The sequence below is a fragment of the Osmerus mordax genome, unplaced genomic scaffold, assembly GCF_038355195.1.
Source record: "Osmerus mordax isolate fOsmMor3 unplaced genomic scaffold, fOsmMor3.pri Scaffold_171, whole genome shotgun sequence".
NCBI lineage: Eukaryota > Metazoa > Chordata > Actinopteri > Osmeriformes > Osmeridae > Osmerus > Osmerus mordax.
This window is the reverse complement of record NW_027120483.1, coordinates 1,336-28,047: the sequence shown is the minus strand read 5'-3', so window position 1 is coordinate 28,047 and position 26,712 is coordinate 1,336. Positions and strand designations below refer to the sequence as shown.

At 41.9% G+C, this 26,712-nt stretch overlaps 1 protein-coding gene across 1 annotated transcript; it reads right to left on the bottom strand.

The window, feature by feature from the left end:
* Nucleotides 1-2,437: 2,437 nt before the first annotated feature.
* On the bottom strand, nucleotides 2,438-18,406 carry LOC136939309 (chemokine-like protein TAFA-5; the record flags this gene model as incomplete). The annotated part of the gene is made up of 4 exons (XM_067232050.1): nucleotides 18,394-18,406; nucleotides 18,245-18,292; nucleotides 17,757-17,906; nucleotides 2,438-2,565 (listed from the first exon to the last, which is right to left on the bottom strand). Coding segments are annotated over exons 1-4 (339 nt in total), but the record flags the coding sequence as incomplete, so codon positions are not given.
* Nucleotides 18,407-26,712: the final 8,306 nt, after the last annotated feature.

The window sequence follows — 26,712 nt, the reverse complement described above, 5'->3', positions numbered from 1 at the left end:
AACATGGAAATACAGGAAATATTCATGGAATTTGTGGTTTGTGCATGGGAGCTTGTAAAGCTCACTATAGTGAATGTTTGGAAATGTGAAAACACATTACTCACTGAGCTTCAGTGAAGCTTAGAGTATCAAGAATATTTTGATTGACATAGTATCTGCTTAAATGCACTTTATGCATTGTCAGAGTGCCTTTAAAATATACTGCAGTTGTTACATGGATTTTTATGGCTCTAATAAAAGTAGAGTAAAACTTTTATGACAGATGTAGTACTACTTCTCATATTTGGCTTTCATAGGTTGTACACTACTTACAAAGCAAGATCTCTATTAGTTTGCTTTATTGTAATATTTTTTTTTAAAGCATTTTATTTCTGTAACTTCTACAATTTTCACTTATGAGAAATCAATGATCCTCTTCATTCTGTGCCAGAAGCATGTACAGTACCATAATAGAAATGTCATTGCTATACTACTGTGCCTGTCTCTTCTACAAATTAGTTCAACTGTACATTAAGACACTCGTTTTAATGAGCTACAGAATTGTGGTTAAGTAATAATATGAATAAATACGGTCAGAACGGCCATGATGTTTAGTTTAGTTTCATTTATTCATATCAAAGATGAACCTATAATTGAAAGTACACTAGACTTGTTTTTTCAAACAAGATAATAAAGTTATTAAATGTGAGCTCATCACACCTCTGTGGGGTGGCAACACCTTTGAATAATAATGTTTCCCACGACGTTACAGTGTCTTGCACAATCCTTACACAACAATGTGTTCTTTGTACTTAAGGGCAAAGGGACCTGAATTATGCAGTCAAATGTATTCCAATATCAACCTATGAGGTTTTGAGTTTCTGTGTAGTCAGCCAGAGCAGGGCTTATGTTTTGGGCTCCGTACACAGTTTTGGTGTCACTAAACATTTATCCCTCCTAAAGCCTTCTCTAAAGAAAAATATGCATGTTGTTACATTTTCAAAAACCACTTTGACCTGCTGTTTATTGTTTTATGGTTACATAGTATTTACATTAGAATTGTCTTGTACTTACTGGCCGCTGTGTCATTAGTGTACATGAGCACATCAATGAATATCCTGCAGAGGAGTTTTGTCACACTGCAGAGTCTACCTTTCAAGATTTAGCTTCAGTAGTGCTTCAGTGCCAGATGTCTACAACTTAAAACAGTGCACCACAAAATGGAGGATGTGCAGCAAAGGGGTTTCACAAGCTGCCAGGTAGGCTCTTTGACTAAGAATGTATAAGGTTAGCAGCTCCCTGGCCTGCTGTCCGTCTTCAAAACAAGTCCCTATTTGAAGCGACTGCTGCAGGGAGGGGGCGCTTCAGCTGAGGGGTATTTCTATATGCATAAGAAAATAGCTGGACGTTCAAAGTGATTCCTAGGTTGGCAGGTTTCATTATTCAGAGGCTTGACTGACAGCCCACCAAGCTTCCTGTCTCGGCCCCTGCGAACCGTAGCACTGAGGACTGCGGTATGCTTGACTATACCCGTCAGCCTCGTCTACACTCCAGAAAAGGAAACTGTTGAATTGTTGGCTGCGTGGAAATAATATAGGAATTGAGAATAGGTACATTCGTGCAGAGTCTTGGTGTTGATTTCTCAAAGGACCTGGATGCTTAGTAATGCCGAACGCAGATAGACTTGGAGCTATTTTCTACTCTTGTTAACCAAGACGTTATTGAATCATGAAAGATCGACAATGCTTGCACTTCTATTGGTCACTGGAGCTGTGTTCATTTTGGGATGTTTGTAACTGAAGGTAGTTTTAGGTAGGAAGGTAGATTTGTTGACAAATGTCTTTGTATTTAATCAGTGCCTTTTGAGGATCCACTTCAAAGAAAAACTCTGATCAAAAAGTTATCAAAAACTATCCTTGAGGGTAACCTAAATATGTCCTATGTGGACAACTCTGTATGGTATAAAAACAACTTTTTTGTTAGCAAGCAACGACTGTCAGTGATCTTGATGCAAATTACCACTATGAGATGGTCTATTGAAAAGACAAGCTTTAATCAGTGTTTAAGATGATATTCATCGAACGCACTGCTCGACAGTGACTGGCTTTAAGTGTTTATGGTTGACAATTATTTCATCAAGACACATAAGCTCTGATTTCCCTACTGCCTCAAGAGACCTCAACAAAGGAATGCTGCGATGTACCCGGGAAGTCTATAATTATACAATTATGCAAAGCAGGGACTACAACGACCACATCGTGTGGGCACGTGAACCGTTTTACTCAGTTGAAACGCCAGACATGCAGGCAAAAGAATAAGGGGAAGGGGGGGGGATTTTTAAATGGAGCGTTAAACTAAAAGAAGAAACTGGATTAAGATGACTGATGCTTCACAGCTTTTTCACAGTTTCATGACAGATGACTGACTGCCTGGCCTGACACGGTCTGCTCTGGCTTACCGTGGTGGTCTTGACTCGCCCCCCGGGCTGTGTGCAGGTCCAACCAGACTGGTTCACCAACAGGTCACAGCCCTCGTCTTCCAAACAAGGCATCATCTCACACCACTGTCTACTCCTCACGATGCGAGCTAGAGAGAGAGAGAGAGAGAAAGAGGATAGGAGAAGGGAAGGGAAAGGTTAGGTTGTATTATTTCAACGTTCCTTCCAAAGGAACCTACAGTACAGTACAACTTTGTAGTAAGAACAAAAATCTTGAAAAGATGAAACAAAATTGTAATATATAAAAGTACAAAATATTGGATAGGGTTATAGGCTACTACCCCTTGAAGTAACACTGGATGTATTGTGCTTTACATCAATCTTAGCTGCGGGTATACTGGGAGAAGCTTCAAACTACTCTTAAGACTGTGATTTCCCAAAAATCCAGTGTACGACTGTTAGCAGTATAAAATGTGGTATCAATACTGGGAAGATGTTCCTGATGTTCCTGGGTAACCAAGCTTATTGTTGCCATGCAACCATTCAGAAGGTTAGCTTCTTGCAAAGTCCTCGACTTATTTTCATACCAAGGTTATGCACCTGGACAACAGCACATAGTCCTGAAAGGAGAACTGCACAAAACAGAAGGTGTGGACTGAGAGACCCTTAGTGTCATAAACAAAACGTTGCTCCATAGGCAAAAACTGCCTATGGAGCAACGTCTAAAATGATATTCAGTACTGTCAAGTAAACAACTTTAAAGTCTTCATGCATCCTAAAACCAACATGAAGTCAATCTAGAGTCATAAATCATTCAAACAAACGCTACTGTAAATAAATACGTTGTAAAAGACGTCAGAGCTTCACTATGAATTAGCCTACATAAGAAGGAGTGCCGAAACTGATGCCAAATTATGACAACTTTGTGTACTACTGAATATTCACACCAATGACCAGCCCAAAAACATCACATCGGTGACGAGATATCGCGAGATAGTTTTGACAGGATTAGCAGCTGAAAAAGGGCATAGATCGTGGACAGCCATGTTGTGCATGAGAGGCTGTGATCATTGAGGTTGACAAGCAGCAGTCAACACTTTAGCGCTTAGGAATCGTTCGAAGCCTGCTGTATATTCCGCCATATGAGCTCAGAGCTTTTTATAATGCTGAGCCCACTGGAGGGAATCAACCCATGGTTACGCACAGACGACTGTGTGTGTGTGTGTGTGTGTGTGTGTGAGAGAGAGAGAGAGAGAGAGAGAGAGAGAGAGAGACAGAGAGACAGAGAGACAGAGAGACAGAGATAGGCAAGACTCCTGACCTTATCAAATCTTACCCTTTGATGAAATGAAGTGAAAGGTATGTTTGTGTGTGCGCTTGTATGATTTGGGAGTGCCCCGGTGTGTTCAGAGTGAAAGGCTGCATGTGCATGTGTGCTTGCTTGTGAGTGTGTCGCCCACCCAACACTGGAGACTGCAGTCTCCCACCACAATACCACTTGGTAAAAAGTGTTTATTCTGTCCTTATCAACAGGCCCCTTAAGCCCATACTTATTAACTAGCAAGCCAAGGGGTTGCAAACAATACATGGCAAGGGCAACAGTTAACAAAAGCAACAAAAAATGTCACAAAGACTCTCAGAGACTAATAACGCAATCTGTGTTATGAGACTGAACGTTTTGGTGCAGCAAAGAGCTCTCTCCCCTTGAAGTAGACCTGTTTATACACTTAATCATACACACACGTCTATTTATAAAGAAATAGGGCATTCACACACTTGAATTTGCATATGGTGGCACCCCAATTGGCCCTTAGAGAGACAGAAGGAGAGGGAATGAGAGAGAAGTAGAGAGTGTTGTGTATGTGAGTCTGGGGGGTGGGTGGAATATGGGGGAGGTGAGAAAGATGGAGGGTGAGAGCAAAAAGAGAGAAAAGAGGAGAGAATATGAAAAGAGAGAAATAAAGGGACAGACAGAAAGAGGAGGGAGGGGGAGAGAAAGAGAGAGAGAAAAAAGAGAGGGAGAGTTGGGGAGGAGTTGGAGTTGCACATTTAGGTCCAGAGGGAAATTCTAATTGAGGAGGAAAATAGCTAATAACAAACACAGAAATATCTATGCAAGGTAAGCACGTACGTTCACAGCATCGAGGGATGGAGAAATAGGAAGAAGCTCACCGCTGCACATTCTGAAAGCCAAGGGCAATGTTATTGTGTCCATTGAGAATGTGATGTCAAGGAAGAACACTCAATTACCTTCACATCAATTGTACAAACTCAATTAAGTTGCTACAGTTTCACGCTGCAACAAAGAGATAAAAAAAAACCTTTAACAGAGGGACCACAATGGAAAAACATCATTGCATTGTTGGTCCAACAGCAAACACAGAAACATAATGGTTTGAATAATGTTATAGAAAACTCAGGAAACAATCTGAGTGAAACAGAAAGGAGAAACAGGACGAGGATTTTGAAACGTGTACATTTGTTTCTTGCCCTCCCTTACCTACAGTAGGAAGAAATACCAAATACAGTATTTTCATCATTTCTAGAAGTTGTCTCTTACAGGAAAACCATTACCAGTGGAACAGACTTTACTAGAAACTGTATTGTTTCCACTCTGACAATAATCAATATCCCATTTGAAACGTGTGGATAACAAATGCCTTGTGTGTGTTCACATACTTGTCCAACAAATCTGGTTCTGTCACAAGGAGTGACAAGCAACCATTTATAACGTTAAAAAAAATTAACTGTAACTTGTATGCAAAGGAATGTATGCATAAATGACATTATGTGAGAGGTAGACCTGCTTTTGATAAAGAGCAAGACCCGTTGAAGATAAAGAACATGAAACTCTTTATGGGACAGTGTAATAAGGCAATATGTTCTCCCTTGGCATTTGGGAAACTGGCAATTTGATTGTGATAGCCTGTTAGCCTCAATTATCAATCCAATTCTCTATTGAACAGTGCAGTGTACCAGGACACCATTCTCCTCCTCAGAAATAGTCCTTAATTAAATCCTCTCCCTTTACTATCAGATAGGAAGTAAGGGGGACAGATGGGGGTATGGGGGGTTTCCATCATTGTTAAATACATACCCAGTACCTCTCTCTCTCTCTCTCTCTCTCTCTCTCTCTCTCTCTCTCTCTCTCTCTCTCTCTCTCTCTCTCTCTCTCTCTCTCTCTCTCTCTCTCTCTCTCTCTCTCTCTCTCTCTCTCTCTCTCTCACACACACACACACACACACACACACACACACCTTGAGATAACGTTGTAATCCTCATGCCACGCTATTGTTTTCTATTTCATTATAATGCCATTGGCTGTGACGGCTGCAGATGAAAACAGATGGAGCAGGGCAGTTGGGGATCCACTAAAATCAATGTTATGAAATAATAATGATAAAACAGAACAGGGCTGGAGCAGGAGTGACCTGCATCGAGCATACCTCCAGATGCGAGTGCGTGCGTGTGTTTGTGACAGCTCTAAGTTTGTGTGGGTGTGCACTGTGTGTGTGTTTGTGTTTACTCTGTGTGTGTGTGTGTGTGTGTGTGTGCGTAGGTATGTTTGTGTGTATGCGTGTGCGCGCGCGCCATGCGAAGAGTTCATCTTGCGGAGATAAGACAGAAATAACATCATTACATCCGCTGGTGGGGCAGTATGTCTGCGAAATAGCATATCACGTTGGTGTCAACAGCTGGCCAGCCCGGGTGATAAATTTCTCTTAACGCACTGTGAAGCCATGGGGTCTGGCAATAGACGGTCTTCACACTGCTAATCTATGAAAGGACAGGCCTGGGAATACACAAGACACACACACAGAAACACACACATTCTCACACGCAAAGCATCGTGCACACACAAACCCACCCGGCACACACCATAATCCAGTTCAGGCCCTACTACGACAGTGTAGTATATCCAGTAAGCTGCAAATGTACATTATAAATTATAAATGTACATTAAAAACATAGATTACATAGTTTGACAGATAAATGACATGCAGGAACCCCTGGGTGTTTTTTTCTCAGAATACATGTGCTACAGATAATAGGCAATAGGACTGGCAATAATAACTTTCATCTATTCTAGACCAACACTGAAAACAAATATTGCTGTGTTTATAGCACACTAACATACTATAGGTTACTTTCATCTCAGTGTGTAGAATCTTTGGTGTAGGAGGAACTGCAGCACTGGATGACACAGGCAACATATTCACTGCCTCAGGCTTCTCAGTCTAAACCATTAGCATTCAGCGCTAAGCTCTTCGCAGTAATGACAACTCAAAGAGCCTTTTAAGCTAATTCACTGCTTCTGCATTTCACACCACGGCTTGGGTTGCTCAGGAAGCCTCTCGTCACCCCGGGTCATTGAGGTCATATTTAAAACAGCCCTGGCCTGACTCCCACTTAAGTGACATGGATCAAAACTTAGACCGCCAGTGGAAACTGATGAGCTTGTGCTCTCTTTCTTTAAATACTTCCGAGTATTTTCCCTGTGTGGCGTGGACGTTATGGCTCACATGTGGCAACATTGATGAAAAGGATGTTGTTTAAGTGCCAATTGGATAAGGTCAAAGTGCCCCGTCAAATTGTTTGCCATTACTTGACTGTTCAATATTGCATATCATTAAAAGAAAATGGTCGCGTAGCATGTATTGTTGACGTGTAAAGAATCTCTCTGATGGTCTGTCTCTTGCACGGATATCATGTCAACAGTCCTTTCGGATGCTTTCAAATGATGGGTCGAAATGCGAAAGCTTGTTGACGCAATAAACAAATTGCTGAGGGACGGAGCCTGGAAAGTGCCACTGTAGACGTGGATCCGTGCTTTTCTGCCTCCGTGCCCCGTCACTCGCCCAATTAACAATGTTCTCTTCAATGCTCTCTTCATCTACCCACTGGTGCGAGCCATTTAGCTTTCCCCCTTAGCTTTTTGTGGAAAACGAAAAGACCCATTCAGCATGATGCGACACATGATCAGGGTGGAGAAAGCCCTTCTACCTAATTAGTTGTAAGCGGACATGTTTTTAATTTGATTATTCCACTCGTCTGGTGGGTCTAATCGCGATGAATGGCCACCAAGTGAGGTGTTGCTGTCTCCCTTCAATGCTGAATGTTTGACTACGGGGGCTCACTGTTGTCGTTCCTACCCATGATGCATGTCATCTCTCTCCCCAGCCTCCCAGTACAAAAATACAGTTGGCAATCATGCTACAGCCTTAGGAGTACTACTAAACTCCAAGAAGTCAATGTTTTAGACCACGACTCAACAGCGACTTTACGCAACTCAAATGACTCAACAGTATAGTTAGAATCAAGCTACTTCACAACCGTGTGAGACATCAAACTTAATGACCAGGCTAATGGTGTATCCACTCACTTTGACAAGTATTTGAAATTCCTACGCTGTCTTTTAAGCCGTCTGCTGTACTCTTTGGAGTCTTAGCGAGAACAAATAAATGAGAATGGGCTTTAGGGAAACAAAAACAGAATAACTTCAAGCCCTCCTATTAACTGTCATGGCTACAAAGTCGACGGCTTGGCGACTCCCACCTCTAATGAGGCGGCCGCTATCTCGGCGGCTTCGAAAGGCTGTCACTCGTCTGCGACGCAGACTGCGCGAGAGGAAAGCAGCTGTTCCTGGTGACACGTTTTCTCCAAATCGATACATCAAAGGCCTGTACTCCGCCTGAACCTGGACCTGCCAGCCAATAGCCCGCAAACAAGCAGGAGAGAGACGCATCAAGAATCGGGGGAGAGAACCGGCACAGGGAGTCTCTAGAACCCAGAGTACCTGAAGCTTTCAGCAGGGGAGTGCAATAAAGCCAGCCTTTGTATCTATTTCCCTTCATAATGAGCCAATTGGAAATATATATATATATATATATGCATTTCAGTGGAACATACACAAAAGACTCCTTTGTGCCGTCGCCGCATGGCCTCCACATTTTTCCAGAGGTTGCATGAGGAGCGTATTATAAAAGACAAAGGTATAATGAAACATGTCAAAGAACAAAATGGCTGGTGGGATAGGGAAGCAGGGACCACAGCCACCAACTGTCTTCCTCCCGCGATGTAATCACAGGTCCAATGCATAGGGCCTGTTTTGTCTTGTTACTTCCTGGCGGATGGTGTATTGAATCCGACAGTGGACGGGACATTTTTCTTTGTGGTCTCTTGTGGAGAGGCATCTCCCCTTAATCTAATTCCCCGGGAACGTCTGATGCTACGTCTCTATCCTCCATCATCCCAGGACACCTTCCCTAAGTGCGGACGCCACACGCTTCCCCTGATAACACTTTCATTAATTCAGCCGCGTGTCTTTTTGCCGGTGCTTCGAATTGGGTGTTATCAGAAGCCACCCAGCGACATTTGAAAGCGCCAGCTTTCACGGCATATCGCTGCTTATAGACACGCATTATTGATTCGAGATGCACTCCTCTCAATGGGATTCCTGGTGTGCCGTCTGGCTGAGGTGTTTCTCTAAACAGCAATGTGAACACATCTAGGAGGCCCTTCTCTTGTTAGTTGGGCACAGGAAGTTTTGTAAGCCCCAACCAATCATTCATTGGTTAGATCTTTTCATGGGATACAACTGCAATCAGAAGCACCTGGCAACCTCTATCAACCATTCATACAATCACAGGTGAAAAACAAAGGCCTAACTAATTAGGATTACACAATATTTCTAAATAAATAAATGAAACATAATTAAACATAAACTAATAAATCCAATGAACGGGTGTTTCAGAATAGCTGTAGATGGAAACCCAAGGAAATCATTCAAGATGGAAACCCAATAAAAACATTCAAGTAATATGTAAGACTGAGGACACTCTTCCCCGACTGGAGGACGGTTTGATATGATGGCAGGAATCAACGCTATAATACAATAATATCTGACTCCACAAAAAGTGCATACACCATTAACTGTAACCTCGAGGGATAAACAGTCTCCAATAAAATATCTCAAATGTAGGGGAGAACCGTTTTAATTCTCAATGCAAGCATGTTCACTAAACAGCTGTTCAGCCAATACTAAGGCTGTGGAGCTAACCCACAATCTAAGAATACCTAACTGACCCCCAGAGGCTACGGTGCCATGCCCGGAACATGTAAATCCCTACTGGAATGGTGACTCAGAGGCCCACACTATACATTCCTTCCTGAGCAGGCAGTTTTTATTTTTACACAAACCGCACAGAACCTTTCTTTATGATGCAAAAAATATGGATTATGGGTTACATTATGGACCTTTTTGGACTGGTTACATTGTATTGTATAAAGAAACAGCAACGCTTACCATGCAATCAATATTACAGCAGGTTGGCATCAGCTTAAAATGAACTGTATTACAAAACACTGCCAGTCTTCATCATTGCGTATTCAGCAGGTCCCTATAAAATGAGCCTGCTTGACTGAGTGGCCTCATCCCAGCTGGGTTCTACCCTTCGGTTCTACCCCTGGTTCAACCCCCGGTTCTAACACTTTCACTGACAGAGAGAGGTAAAGGCAGTCTCCTGAGCCTTGATGGTCTTGACCCAGTTAAGACGGGCTACTGACTGATGACCGCAGCCAAGACCTGCTGACAGGATTTATTGAGACGATAAATGAGAGTGGGCCTTGCGTTGCTGTGGAGAAATTATTTATATATTTTGATAAATACTTTGGCTAAGCGCCGCACAACCTTGCACCGGTGTTTGCAGGGCATGTTTCAGTCTCTGAATATACTTTGTGGGATTGTTATTGCCCACTGGGAGTGTCTCCGAGAGTCAAAATGAGCACATTTTGCATTATTGTTCAGCCCCCTGGGATGGCCTTTGACTTTGACAAGTTTTCCATTCATTTGCAGTAAAAAAAAAAAATACAATACAAACATTTAAATAAGTATAACAATGACAGTTGAAATGCATGAGAATCAGCAAATGTGGCTAACCATCAGTTTCACTGTGGAGTTCACAGCTCGGGGAATACTAACATATGTGGGTGCTTACTGCCCGGGTGTTGTACTTGACATTTTAAACAAATCAGTTCCAATCAATACCAAAGGTTACAGCAGTAACACTGCTGGCTTTGAAGAAGCTAAATGGAGTCAAGTCTGCTTGACGCTGAACTCTGTCCCTCCCCTAAACACTGTGCTGTCTCAATCTGGGGGCCTTGCTCAATCGATTCTAAACAACGTTAGCTGCTAGCAACAGTCTCAGAATACTCAAAGGACATCTTGAGATCCGCTTTGCCTGAGATTGAATATAAACTTGTGTTATTGGGAAGCTGTATATTAACTGCGGATCTGAACAGTTGAAAAAAACGTTGGACTCAAAGCTACCGAACATCTCAAGGAGATGGCCCTGGTGCTTCTGGAGACAGATGTGGTACACACGTATAATCTGTGGTACATGGCTGGGTCACATGAAAAAATGACTGACCAGAGATTATACAGCCTTCTCAGTCATTTTCAAACGTTACTGACCACAGAGACTTTTAAGAGTCATCATAGTCTTTGGAGACTAGAAGGTAGTACACCAGCTGCAGAAACCTGAGTGAAACCTGAGTTTCCTCACTAGCTTCTCAAACACACTCTCAGTTCCCTACCATATATCCAGCAGGATTGAATGGTTCTCAAAAAAGCCTTTTGTTATGTTTCATATCTCTTAGAAGTTAACTACACTTTCCATGTGTGTCATGGACTTTTTTGGGGGGAGATGGGGGGCTAGGCTCTTTGGCTCAGGGTCCATCTTGCCGGATGCAACATCGAGGGATCATAAGTTTCAGGTGTAAAAAGTAGCATTACTATTTGCACCCCTCCCCCCTTCAGGGGGCTGTTGTGAAACTCTCACAGACTTCAGATAACAAATGTAATCATTTCCTAATTCATATACCATTTCAGCCCATGGTAAACATCAAATCAATAGTCCATTTGTCATTGGAGGGAGCAGGTTTGGGGAATACTCCCTTCTTCTACCAAACAAAATGAGCCAATCAATTTCCACTGTAGTGGAGACAACTGAGGGAAGGGGGTCCAACTCACCTGAAGGTTGATTGCTCTGAATGCCAAAACAACCATCCTTCTCAGTGCTCTCTTTTATTACACTGAGGTGGGGAAAGTCTCGCCACTAGGCCCCATTGGCATTTGGGTAACAATGGATGGCACAAACTGTCACAGCCTGAAGCTGACTTTGTCTGGCAGGTGTATTATTCTTCTGGTTCCCTGTTCCCAAGACAAATTTAAAGCAATTTGAAAGCTTCGCCGGCTGCAAGCGTGCACAAACAAATATCTCTATTTCAGACGGGCAACTTTTATTTTTTATATCTTGTGACTTCACCGGTCTCCGAGGTTTAAACTAGGTGGAGTTTCCCTGAGTTCAGGACAACCGGGTTCCTCTGAAGGAGGATCATTGAAAGTTGTTCACATCACTCTGCCAACAAATCTAGATAAGTAGTTGAGCAGCTCAACTTTCAACCATCATTAACTGACCCATTGTTGTTCTGCCGAAGAATTACGAAGACTTCACATTAATCAACATGAACAATCCTTGTTACAATAGATAAAAAACTATTAATGTGAGAAAATTTGAAATTTGGGATGATTGATTGAATATTTGTTGTTTCCTCCGTCGGGGCGATTACTCATGCTAAGAAGAGCCGCTCATCAGTGTAATGATAATGGTGTGGGGAGGAAGCATTTTGGCGGCTGTTCCCAGCTCTTAGCTCATGAGTTTCTTGTTGATGAAGCGACTCTCTTTGAGAACCCTCACTGGGAATCCATGGCACAGGGGGGAACAATCCTCTGTGCCTCCCCACTACATATTAACTCACACATCACTCATCCGAGTGCTGCACCAAGTTGTCATCAATAATCATTTGCCTTTTTGCCATTCTTCACTTGTTCCTTTTAGCCGTATGGGCTTGTTGTTGCCACAGTAATGAAACACATTTTCTCTCTCTCTCTCTCTCTCTCTCTCTCTCTCTCTCTCTCTCTCTCTCCCTTGGTCCCTCTCTTCCCTCATACCTATACACACACACACACAACCAAATATATCCCATGAACAGCCTCTTATGAAAATTGCCCGGAGTGACAAAGTGGAAGGATGTGCACTTCTTTTTGCCATTGCTTCTTCACACGGCTCAGACGCACAATGGGTATCGTGTGGGATAATGATGAATGTCCTCCTGCACTAAGTGGACCAAGGCTACACATCATGTTTTACTGCTGTTATCTGCAGTATTTTCAAGGACAACGGCCTGTCTGTCCCTCTTCACCTAATTCCTCACTGTATTTTGGATAGTAATGAGGTGATGCAGTAAGGGCACCATTGCTGTGAGCTTGACAGAATCCTGTACATGACAGTCATGTACAGGATTCCATTTCCACACTCTTCCAAATTCTTTCTTAAAATTTTCAGAATATAAGAGAAAGAGTGTGTGTGTGTGTATGTGTGTGGTGGGGGAGTCTTTTGTACAATCTAATAATTATGGTGTGAAAGGAGCAAGGCCTACAGTCTCTTGTTAAACAAAAGGATAAGCTTATCAAATCCTTCTTCTTGTCTGGCCATATCCCTGGCTCTCATCTGGGTGTTCCAACGAGTCATTACAACTCACTCGTCTCCCTCGTACGTTTCAAAGCACTTCTGAAGATTATCGCCAAAGATTGCTAAATGACCTGAAAAAACATGTCACTATGACAAATGACAGCAATACTCCTGTGTGTGTGTGTGTGTTTCTGTGTGCATGCATGTGGGAGTGATGCAGTGCATTCCGATGCACTGGCATACTCACACTTGTAATGCCTTTATCAGTTACTGATTGCTACTGCTATCATCTCAATCTATTTTCCAACAGTGATAGCTCTTATATGCGCTACTGTGATTGCTTGCAGTACTAGAACCATATCATACTCTGTATCTGTGATTCCTTCATTATTACATTTCGAACAGCAATTTTCAAAGATGCTGTAGAAACTGGGAGATTGGCTTGCCTCGCCATACTGTTGTCTTGCAGGCACTCACCTTCTAGACCCAGTGTGATTTTAAATGTACCTTTGAATTGATTGCACTATCAAAAACAAATGCATTAAATGACTGCATTTCTTAACAGCGCAACATGTTTGTCTGCAAGCCAAATATGCCAAATATATATATCAGCTTTGTGCATTTGTGCATTTATGCATATTTGAGCAAATATGCATTGCAGTCGAGGGAATTCATTTGATGGGAATATTTTCTATTAAAAAAAGTACAGAAGAAATGCTTGCTAACAGATGTTGACGGCATGAGCTATTCATCTGTAATCACTGGTGAAGAGATTAAAAGATGAATAAAACTGACTGGTACAGTGCTAAAACCATGTTTATTCTAGAATGGGGGCATGCCAAACAAGAAAAATATTTTAGTGACAACTCTTTAACGCAGTAGAACCCCTCTCCGGGGGTATACATCATTAACTACACAGGTCTATTTGTTACAGAACATGTGAATCATCTTGCATCTCAACGATACAAAGAGAATCTGAACACCTGCAAATGCTTCATCACTGTGTTTTCTGATTAATTGACGCAGTGCACAAATCCACAGGACACATCCTGCATTTGAAGAACATGGTTCCTTAAAAGAGGAAACCATTTCGTAATCACATCATTCATCAATGTGGTGGATTCCACCGGAAAAGAGGCGCAAGTGTGAAAGTGTCTCCCCTGAGGCATCCAGAAGAATGAAGAGATGGAGATGGGAAATTACGACTGAGTACATTCTTGAAACCATTTCAAAAGCAAGTGGTAAAGCTAGAATCCCATAGATGCTGCTGCGTTTCTACTGTACCATAATGGGTGTGAACCCATGGGCATGATCTATAGATGTACCTTATAAGCTGAATTGAAAAGGACAATTTGACAATACAAGGATATATAAGAGGATCAAAGCATATCCCTGAGTTGGGGAACCTGTGTCATTGGATTTTGTTTGTTTGTTTGACCACCTCAAAAAGAAAATTCCTTCAACAGTTACTACTGTACCCCAGTACCTGCTAATTCAAAGCATACTAAGATATTATGACAGATGGTGGTATCCCAAAATGAATACATATATTTCTATATGTATTCCCCCGCTCCAATTCCTATCAAGTGAATAACTTTTGGTGTTTTGAAATTTAGCACTTGTGATAGCTAAAGCTGGGTTCGAGGAAGAACAGACCGTTTTCTCGTCTAGCAAGGCAGCTCGATGGAGAAAACCACCTCCTGGATTTGGAACTCATCTACTGCAGGCCCTGCAATGACCAGTGATGCTTCTTCAGAAAGAATTGTTCAGCTGCAGGGTCTCCATTCAGCTCCCCAGCAGTCTACTACCTCTTCTAGGGAGGTTCCATTTCTGCTTGTCAGGTGGATGATTGATTCTTTCTCCAAAATAACTCTGCCCAGTATCACCAGTTACTCGAGGCTCCAGGTATTCATCTTCTCCAGTCTTTCCTAATCTTGTTACTCCTTATCCGAACCTCCTCATCTAGATTATAAGTTTTAGAAAAGTTTAGATAGTCTGGCCGATCTACAGTATGAATGAAAAGTTGACTGATGATTGAGCAAAGACTATCCGTTTGTCATAATACCAACTAATGCGGATGAATATTGTCATGGGCAAGGCATATGGTTCATAGCATTTGGTTGATAACTTTATATTTCCACCCAAGAAAATGGGTTTAATTTATTACTCTTTGTATATGTAGGAGCCAGGTTTGGTTTTTGTGTTTTTGTTGTTCTGTACGTACATTTTAAGGAAGTTATTTCACACATTTGTATATGTTATTCATTAGGTTTTCGTTCACAATCTTAATTTACTTTTGTCATTTTGGGGATACTGACATTGTATTATTTTCAAGTTACAATTTACAATGTTGACCTTGTGTCAGTAAAGTTCATTCATTCTTAGAACAGGAAAATATAAAAAACAATTCTGCAGATGATCAAGGGATACAGGGAGACAAGGTTAGATCAGAATTTAAAACTTGACTGTTGCCATGGCAGACATATCCTGACTTAATTGCTATGTCAACTTCAAGGAGAGAGTTTAATACCGCAGCCCTGGCTTCTGGAAGAGTCTACATCCGAACCCAGGTATGTACATGTACCCAAGAGACGTAGCCCCAAATCCCAGGCAACAGCTATTTCTAAACCCCATCGCATCCGCTTTGATTCCCTCTCTCCCTTTTTATCTGGCATCACTAGAACATACAACATGGCAGTTGGCTGCACACTCCATTAAATAAACGACACCAAGGACAGTATTTGTCAATGATATTGTATAACAGCAGGCAGTGAACAAAAACAGTGTTTATGGTTTACTGTTAAGGGCTTCAGATGATTCCAGTCTGAATATCCTTAGACTTTGCTTTCAGACAGGTTAATGGTCCTCTATACCTCCATAAGGGACATTCTACAACTGGCTGGAAAATTCTATTCAAGTATACTGAAAAATGATATTGTCCTGTCAGTGATATTGGTCTCTTGGGGAATAAAAACAGCCATGAGGATAGATATAAAACCGTAGAAATTACAGCTTAGCATAAACCACTCTGCCCTCTGAGAGACATCTGCAATCACTTGGAATGAGTCATCAGCAATGTCACAGCATGGTAATCTCGTGTCCTCCAGTAAGAGTTTTATGAAAAAACTGTGTTCTGTCTCATAATACAGTGATCTAGCAGGTGGTGAACTTACAGGTCTCACAAAAAAAAAAGAAAACATGTTTTTTTCTTCTTCATTTCTAAATATTCTCTAATTGAAGTAGTCACATCAGGGAAAGACATACATTCCAGGTGCCTAAACTAGACACGAGTTGCCTGTAATCAAGCAACATCTGACACAACAATGTTTGCTAACTGAATTTCCTCATTGATTACGTGTAAGTCTCTTCCACAATGTAGGAGCTGTGAGATTTATTTTCCCGTCCATCCGTTGTCTCTTTGAGGAAAATGCGAGATGGCAAAAGACAGCTGCTCCTTGTGTGATTAATACGGGCCTTGAGGGTCTTGCAAAGAGATCAAAGTCACAGGTGCAGTCTTTACACAGAAACATTTCCACAAAGGCACAAACGCAATCCCCACTTTGATTGTGTCTTTGTGGACATTATCTAAACTCCGACAAGACAAAGACGATGACACACAAAGTTTGACTGATTTCTGGTTGTGGTTGCAGTTTGGCTAATGCAAGGAGATTTATTTGTGATAGATATATGGATTTAGGATCTATGGATTATCCTGCTACACTTGTGACCTCCTAGGAAGATAAGACATCGGCGTAGAGGACAAGGGAAGCTGAGTTAGGTAAAGAATGCAGCAATAACACCAGGAACACCTTAAGATGAATCCTTAGAAGAGTTCGAGAAGAAGAGTATTCCAAAATGATTGAAATTGAACCTGTCATTCCACCCAGATACACTACAACACTGCTCAGAGGCTGGCTGTGTTTTATTTATGGACTGAATGACAAAAGAAGGAGAGTATACTAGCGAAGATATGACCTGACATAAATACCAAGCCTTCAAGATGCGACACACGCTAGGTGAGTAAAGGTCACCAATATGTAGGAACAGCATCATTCTGCAAGTTACGATACCTACAAGCCATCCTGTCATGTTATTGCGTCTCAGGGTAGCAAATGTAACGAAAGTAGTGTCTGACTGAAAGTTGGGAACCTCTGAGCTCTGACAGACAGGTCATGGCAATCAACAACATCCAACACAATGCCGAAGCAAAGTTCTGACGGTCTAAAATAGCGTCTTTTGTGCCAGGAATGGGAAAACATCAGAGAGGAGCAAAGATGGAGCACTTCCTCCTCCCAGACAAAACCGAACCATACTGAGGTTGGAAACTTTTGATTCACTTCTGCTTTTATCACTGGAGCCTTTGTGATGGTTGCACGCTGAAGAAGCCGAGATTAAAAGTGTCCAAACACACTACCTCAACACATGACAATCACACAAACCCAATACACATGCCCCCCCCCCCCCCCCCCCCAACGGGAGAATGACACAATTCTCTGTTGACTGTTGCAGGCTCTCAGAGGTCTCTGCAGGTCCCCAGAGAGCAGGTGATGAAACACAACATAACATTCGGTTCCCACGCGAGATCCCTTTAATCAACATAACGGAGCTAACCGGGAGTAATCGGGATGAGATCAGAACAGGCTCAGGAGGATGCAGAGACGGGTGTCCCCGAAGAGAAAGAGGGAAGAGCTTAGGAGTCTCTCTCCGCCATCCTTTCCTCAAGCTCTCTATCTGCCTCTCTCTCTCAGTTAGTACACCTTTGCAGCCACCAAAATCAGAGAGGGGAGGTGGGCTATCTTGGCACTTACCGTCCACGCAGGCTGGTCTGGCTCTCGTGGTTCCGGCAATCTGGCCTTTCTTGCAGGCACACCTCGCCGTCTGTCGCGCGATGGTCCTCCGTGGCTGACTGCTGTCGCGGTCCAGAGTGACGATCTCGCACGTTCCTGCAGCCAGCTGACCTACAGGCGGAAAGAGGAAGGAGCAGTGATGTCAGACCGAGATAACGAGGCGGAGATGGCAAAGGAAGCTGATGTGCCACTTGGCTGAGTTGGAACTAGAGAGGGGAAATGGCGCTCGTTTAGACATTGCGCAGATGATGATCAACGGATCTAGGTCAGATTATTTCACGTTTTTTGTTTTAAATAAACCCTGGTGAAACCTACAGTGCATAACTGTAACGGTGTGTACAACAGTGCAACTTGTCTTATTTTTCTTTGGCACTGCTTGGGATTGAACACTGTTGCATCTGGGGCCTGGACAGTCTGTAGATGTATCTAAATCCTCAAAACCTTTTGACCCATCACCTGATTGTAGATTAACCTGTGTGAGTGAAGTAGCCCTGGGCCTTCTCCACAGGGAGGAAGTATTCTATCATGGCCAGGGTTTTTAATCTGTGACACACACACACTCTCTCTCTCCATCTCTCTTTCTCCCTTGCTCTCTCACATTCTCTTTCCATTCCTCTCTATTACAATTTTTCTCTCTTTTTATCCCTCTCTTTGACTCTCATTCCATCCCTTTTCTTTTATTTATCTATTTTCCTCTTCCTCTCTCTCTCTCTCTCTCTCTCTCTCTCTCTCTCTCTCTCTCTCTCTCTCTCTCTTTATATATATCTGTCTCACACACACACACACACACACAGAGTGATTTAATCTGGCCCCAAGTCACAGTGCAGAGGTTCTGGGAGAGTTAATTAAGTTTACTACGGGGATACATCTGAAGTAATGGTGCTCTGTCAGGACAGTGATTATAAAGTAGTGTTCATGTCCCTAGTCACAGGGTGCCCGCCCAGTGTGACCAGGGATCACGAGACACAACAAGTCTTCTCCCTGGTGCCACTCTTGTACTTCCATTTTTAAGATGCTAGGAATTCACAAAGGGACTGCAAAGAAATATATGTGGATCTGCTTTCTCTGTGAGTGCTGGTGCATTTATGGTGCATGGTTTCTGGTGCTATGTTTGGAAAACAGGTCTCACGAAATGTGTGTGTTTGTTTGTGTGTGTGTGTGTGTGTGTGTGTGTGAGAGCCTTAGACTCCTCATTAAAATAATACCTACTGACTTATCCCCTATAAATCCGAAGGGAGACTCAAGTCTTTGATGCGGCCTTAGGGGTTTTAATTAATCTGCATACAACATGTTAAAGGCCCTGCTACTGTGCAGCAGAGGAGCTCTGGTGACGAACACAGCACATTTGCCATTTTCCCAGTTTCTGCTTCAAATATGGAAACACTACTTGTTTTGATCCTGATATTGTCGTATAAGCTATTTGTTCAGTCCCCCAGAAAGACCCTATGAAAGACCTACACACAAACTCTCTCTCTCTCTCTTACTCTCTATCTCTCTCTCTCTCTCTCTCTCTCTCTCTCTCACTCTCCCTAACACACACACACAATAAGCTCATAAAATTTCCAGAAAACCACTTACATTCCAATGCAAATCTTTTGAGATATCGACTGTGTTCACATACTGTAGATATATGATGGGCAATCTCTCGCAGCAGGAACAGAATGTGGAACAGGTTTCTCCATCCTACACATACTTTTCATCCGACTCCTTCTAAACACCATCTCTCTCCTGGCCTTGCTTTGGAGGTTACACGCACTTGCATGCACAGACACATATCTCATATTCTTGAAATTAATAACAAGGACTTTAATTGGTTTGGCTTCCAGCCACTCTTGCGTTTCTGAGTTCAGGATTCTAATGTTTGCAGCTCAGTCGAAACTTGTTACAATGTAAGGATGTGTTTGGTACAACTCCCTTACAACAAGGCTGTTGGCTAATTACTTTGTGTTAAACAGAAGCAGCTGATAAGTAGCCTGAAATTTAACACTTGACTATTCTAAAGCCATTATCCCATACAAAACTGTCACTGTGATGTCATTACATTTGAAAATATAATAACTTAAGGTAATGACATTTGAAGGAATCTCTGTCACATTTCACTGCTATTATAATAGACTGACAATAGACCAATGTGCCACTATGTTTGTTAGCGCTACGTTGGCTACATGCCTCAGGGCACTCCACGGGAAAGACAGGAGGTTACACAATCCATTTCAACCCTGCTACGCAATGTTAGACATGCAGCACGATATGCGATCCACACGTAGCCTACGTTATTCGCTACCTGAAAGGAACAGTAGACCATATCTCCATCATTCATGCCTAAGGCATGACCGTTTGCACGTTAGCAACTTCCGTTCTTTGACGTTGGTCCACACAGAAGAGCAAGAAACCCTGGTGACCAGGGCTCTGAAGTATCACACATTCCAGTCATTTCTCACGCAACACCTTGTATTTGTCACACATTTCAACTATTTCCCACACTGATAAGTAAGGGATAACTATATCCTACATATATATCCCGCCAAATACAATTAATGGACAAGGCTTAGTTGTCTTGAGTTATACAGCGTTAATGCCAATCAGATGACCGATCATATGTAAACGTTTGCATCCCTCATATCTTTCTGCTGCTCTACGGGTATACCCGTACTATATGTAATATATGGGGGTAGCAGATAGGTAATATATGGGGTTAGCAGAAAAGCCCAGAGTCTAACCATAAATGTATATTATGCCACCGTAAAATTGAGATGTCACATTAATGATGAGTAGATTGAGACGTATGTGGAGACGGCTTTAGTTGGGGCGAAATAAACGTTCCATCAAAGCTTGAGATAGAGACGGATTAGAGGTCGCTACTGTGCTAAAGTAATCAATATGATTATTGACATCTCTGTTGAGTGTTTCTTCTCCGTTTATGTGCTTTCCCTGCTCTGCTTAAATTTCACACTCATTTGGATTGATTCCCAGACCTAAACCGAAAAGTACAGTAGCCTACAGAAATGCTGTAACCTGTCTGTGGAAATGTTATGGTGCGTGGGCTCCTATTTTTGCCTGCCGAAATAGAGCCCTCGGCAACGAAATAACAATGTGTTTCAAAGCAGCCTCTCTATCTATTAGTTTCGCAGGAGGCTTGCATCTGAGAGGATTCCCTCTGCTTAGAAAGCAGTTGGATTTTTGCAGAAATGCACATTTTGACCAATGAGCATGACCTATTGGGGTACGTGATAACTGGACCCAATTTCGAGGTTCTAACTCAAGAGTTAAGTTAGTTACAAATTGGTAAGAAAGACAAGTTTTTAGCTTTCATTTCTGAAAGCTGAAAAATGTTAACTATTAATGAACAGCTGACGAAATCATTATTAGTAGTTGCCTATAGTTTATGTTCAGCCTGCATTGATTAGAACATACTTTAATTAAGTTCACAATTAACAGATATACGATAATAGCACCCTAAGCACATGCAAAGAGAAAAGGTTCCAACGCTGTATTCTGCAGAGTGAATAACCATGTCTGCCTCATCTCTTTACAAGAACCTTAAAGGTTTTGTGGTGTGCAATTTCTAATTCCAGGGCTTAAGAAATGACGCTTCTGATGAGCCTCGTCTGGCTTTTGTGAAGTCTCTTCAATTGTTGTTCAGTTCTTATCATACAGCTACTTCACTTCACATGCATGTTGGTAAGAACTAAGAAGTCTCCTAAGTTTTTTGTTTGTTTGTATTATTCGGGCATATTTTGTCTAATTTTCACAGGTTCAATGATAAGCCCGGGCTATTGGGAGTTAGTCTGTTTCCTGCACCTATACCCACAGTGCTGCATAATGTCATAAACAAAGTAATACAGCAATAAATCCTAAATCCCAACAGATAAAACTTCCTGTTGGTGTTCATTGGTGCTCATCCAGAATACCAATCTTAGTTTGCCTCTTCCCGAATCTGAGCTGTTTATGATGCGTTATACTTCAGCCAATATTTTACAACGGTGAAGAAATATTACATCTCAGCCAGAACTACCAAAGAAAGTCTAGAACATTCTCCAGACGACCCCTTGTTGCAACCGTTCTCATCATAAAACTGAAAGTACTTTCAATCCAATCTATTTCAGGCAGCTGACTTGCTCAAGCGCTTCAGTGATTATTGGAAGATTTTCAAGAGGTGATTTGATTCTCTCGCTCTCGTCTCACTCACTTCTTATCATGTAAGCCTCAAAAGTTTTTTGTTCTTGTTTTTTGTCCTGCAGTCTTAATGGCCTTGCCAATGTGTTCGGTCAATGCATCTTTGAACACCTGCATCTACTGTCTTATTAAGACTTTTTTTATGAATGCCGGCAATGGAACACGCATTCACTTTATTTCTTCAGGTTCTAGTTACATTAAACTGTTTCTAATTTTAACCAATGTTGTTTTGTTTTTTTTCAAACTACATGAACTTATCTTGTTATCATATTCGGGTTTTCCAAAAGAAATATGATATCAAAAGATATTCACAATGTTTTACGACGGCACAGTAGCATTCCATTTTATGGAATTCTCCTTTCTCCTTCCCTTCAGAGAGAAGCAACTGGTAACAGTCTCTTTACAGTTTTTACTGTATATACAGTATCTCAGTATCCATAACTACAGTACGCGATCCTGAAAACAGCAGGACATGCCTGATCATAATTTCTAATACTGCAGCAGCTCATTTCATGTATTTAATTTTGGTTTCTTATGACAGTTATCCTAACTTATTTGGGCTACTGCACATATTGAATGGGGAAAATTATGCATTTATGTGTCAGCTCAAAAGCAGAATACTTAACGATCCCAAATAGCTGTGTACTTGTTTATGTAGCTCTTGAGAAACCTGAGATGGCGTCTCTGTTGTTTCTGATATCAGATTAAAGCCTGACCCCGCCATTTTGTTGGTGAGGCTAAAGCTGCAAAAGGAAAAACGCTGTCAGATTCAGGCAAAAGTTTTTATGACATGGTATAAAAGTCATAGAATCTGCGAAAGTCAATATTAAGACAATGATAAGTTGAGTTGGTCAACAGTCAAGCATCAGATCCAACTAAAATGAAAGGCTAGAAGGCCTTACATTGCAGTGACCATAAAATGGGGCTTAATTTACCAGTACAACCCCCTCCCCCTTGAACCCAGGGTAACCCTTCTCCTTAAACAAAGCAAGAACCTACTCGTTCTGAGTGCGTATAGGCCATAATTGTAGAGGCCTGCTAGATATCGGAGAGGGAAGAAAGCATAGTCCCATTCATGGAACTTCATCAGCATGCGAGAGGGTATCTTCGGTCACTGCAGTAACTGAATGCAGACTTCCCAACTCCCTGAGCTTTAATCTCTCTCCTCTCGCCCCTCATTCATTCATCTCTCCATTCAGCCCAGCGTGTCTTGGCTCAGCTGTATGGTAAAAACACATCCTCTCTCTCTCCACCCCCTCCCTCCTCTCTTTCTCGCTCTGTCTCTCTGTCCTCATATTTATGTCATCCTTAACTCAGTTAATGTCTTCATCATTGACTTCTATGTTTTCCCCTCCTCACAACATCTTTTTATATATTTTTATTTTCACCTAGTCTCTAAACCCTGACTTCCATCTTCCTTTAGCCTTCTGTCACTATTCGGTCTCCTCCTACCTTACTCCAACCCCCTCATTATCATCAGGTTCTGCGCTTCAAGCCACATGAAGGTTTCTATTCTAGGTGCACTGGTACCGGTTATCAAAATAACTCTGGGTTGGAATAAATATCACCACAGTACCAAAGTAGTGAGAGGATTTCTGAGTGCTTGTCAAATTAGATTATTACAGACCCTTACAAAAATAAAAATAAACTATAAATATATATATATATATATATATATATATATATATATATATAAGCTTTATAAGAAACCTGGCTGCATTTTTGAAAGCAAAAGATATCCATGTTTACCGTACTATAAAGTTTTTGGAATAGCTTACTAGTAGATTTACCTCCCCTCTTGACATAGAAAGATGTAAACTTGATATTCTGCTGTACATGTACAGTATTGGCTTTCAGGAAACTCTTGTGAAAAGTGAAAATATTATGATAAGCAAAGCAATAATATGTTGTGTACTCTATTTCTAGCTAATATAGTAGCTTTAGGTAAGATACAACACAGTTCTCTACTTGAAAACTTAAAAAAGAAACTGTCAGTTGCTGACTCTTAGCGATTGGCCTTTTTTTTTTTTCTTCAGTGGAATGAATTACATCTGAAGGACCTTATTGTTTTGAGAGAGAAAATAATCCTCAGCAACATAGCTTATCAAACAGACACTAATCCACATGGACGTCTTTTTGTGATAACACAGAGACTGTGCTAAGTACCCCAAAGTCGTGATGGACAATGGCGATGACATTGAATACACAAACAATGTGTCGTCAGTGAAGTTCGCCAAGACACAAATGACAATGAACTCGCCAGTGACATGTGGTAATGTCCTAGACTTCAGTTAGCATGTCATGTTTCTGGACTTCAAACTGACAACTGTGTCATCCAAAGAGGCTTTTGCCCCTGACAATGACAAGAATTTCAAAAGCTCAGCGGAGAAGTGTCAGCATGAAAAGGCCTCTTAACTGTCGGAGGATAGTCTTGCCTTCCAGAAGAGCTGCAAAATCTCCACCATGTACAGTAAAATGGAGTCTGGGCGAGCATATTCCACTGTGACGTATAAGTGGCAGTTTTTGTTTTGTCTACGGTCAATTGTCATGTGAAAATCTGGAACCCATATAAAGCTTTGTGAGCTAAAGTTAGCTTAGGTTTCAGGCAAAGAACTGGAAGAAGACAGGATTATATAAAATTTGAGGAAGATAAAGAATGGCCTACACAATCTGACATACAGTAAAACCGCATTCATAAAAAAACAAGTGGGGAACTACCGTGATATACAGAACACTTAATAAATGTCAATGTAGTTCTCTAAAGCGTATAAAACTGCTGTCCTCGCTGGCGGTGGTGATTGCAAGGGGACGGCTTCAGGGAGGAAGTTGCCGTGGTGACCCCTGAGAGAGCAGTGTAGACCTGTGGTGAGAGTCTGTTGGTTATCTGTCCTCGTGCCAGATGATTTTGGCAGACGTCCTCTTCCCCTAACCTCAGCCAAAAGCCTGCACTGATAGTGATACACCTCCCACAGGAGCATGCTGCACAAATGTGCACGGTACAGGGAAACAACATTTCCCTGTTTTGCCCATTTCAGTCAGTGGGACTGTAGGATTATATGGGCAGGCATGCATACTGACAGGGACACACTCCTACACACGCAAACACACACAGTGCATTCTGTTCGATGTTTGAAAGTAAACAGCGTTTTTTATAGATTAATAACGTTCACCCTCTAATATGTCTTGAGCCTAGGTGGAATCCTGAACATTGCAGCATAATACAAACACTACATTGAAAAGCTCAGCTATTAATTCATAATGTCTGCTTGTAGGAGCTGACCACAAGGACATAATGTACAGCAAAAGCACCATGTGCAGTACACTGAACACTATATAATACAAATGGAAGATGGAAGATTCAGGACCAATGTGAACATTCATTGCTTAACAACAGATTGTGACAAAATCAAGAGCACTGATTCATGATGTTCGGTGGATGTGCATTTTCTTTCTCAGTAAGGAAATATTGAAATCTACAGGGCTTTGGTGGGCAGATCACAGACTTGACTGTAAAAAGGCCATCTGGATGGTAGTCTCAAATTATATTACTTGTTACTACTACCAAAGTACAGCCAAGTCAACACATCATGTGTGTGTCTGTTCCAGATACACATTGGATGCCGGTTTGCACATTTCATATCAGATCAATTATGTTGTCTGGAGAACAGTTAAACATGGCCCATCAACAGAGGGGTCCAGTAATCTAAACACACCTGTGCACAGGACACTGTATTTCTGGGACGGCACCCTAAAAGTGTAGCTTCCCTCAATCCAAAACTTACTGTGTCAAATATTCAAAAAGCAAAAACATCACGTTAAAACCCCTTCCTACAAAAAACATTTTAATTTAATTTCAAAAGACGTATCCAAAGCAGCCCAAACTATTTTATTTCCCTGGGAGAGAAAGGGACACTGATATAAATTCCTCTCAGACAAAGTCATTCCATCAGAATCTACAGTAAGCCTGTCCGTCTTGCCTCAACCTTAACCAAGCTCGTAATTGCGTTTGACAACCCATATTAAGATATGACCGTAGACCACTCCAATCAGTGCTGGTCCCTCTCTGTATTATGATATCCTGCAGCCCCAGGGCTACAAGGAAGCTAATATATCTCATTGCTCGTGCTCTCGCTGCTTACACGGCCAATGAAAGCTAGTCTGATAAGGGTTATCATCTGCAATCCCCACTCCCCAGCCCCCTCCACGCCTTCCTGTCATCCTCCTCTTACAGCGTGGCCTGCTCTTGCTGAGATAGCAGCAAGAGCAGATACTTCAGCGGTAAAAAGGCGTCTTTCTATGAATAAATACAAGCCTGTGTGACAAGGACAGAAAAATGTCCAACTGTTCCTCGTAAGATTCCCCCCCCCATCCCTACAGTTTGAGTGTGCCTGGTTAAAGGTTAAAATGACAAAAAATGCAATGAATCAAAATACACAGTGACTATTTATCAAGAAGGGGTTGAAGTCAACCAACCCAAAGCTTGCCTGTCAACAACTTATCAAATACCAGCAGCGTTTACTCTGTACTCTGTACGTGCTCAGTAAACCATAGAAGACATGCGTGAATCGGCAGGTCTTCAGCGCGCTAGCTAAAGCAGTGTATCTGAGACGGGGTCAGATACGAGCGGGAGTCAGAGGACGCAAGATCGAACCCCGGAGAAGAAAAGTTCGGAAGGGATATTGACGAGCAAAGCAATGACACCTGTGACATTCACACTGCAGATTCACATTGACCAGGCAGT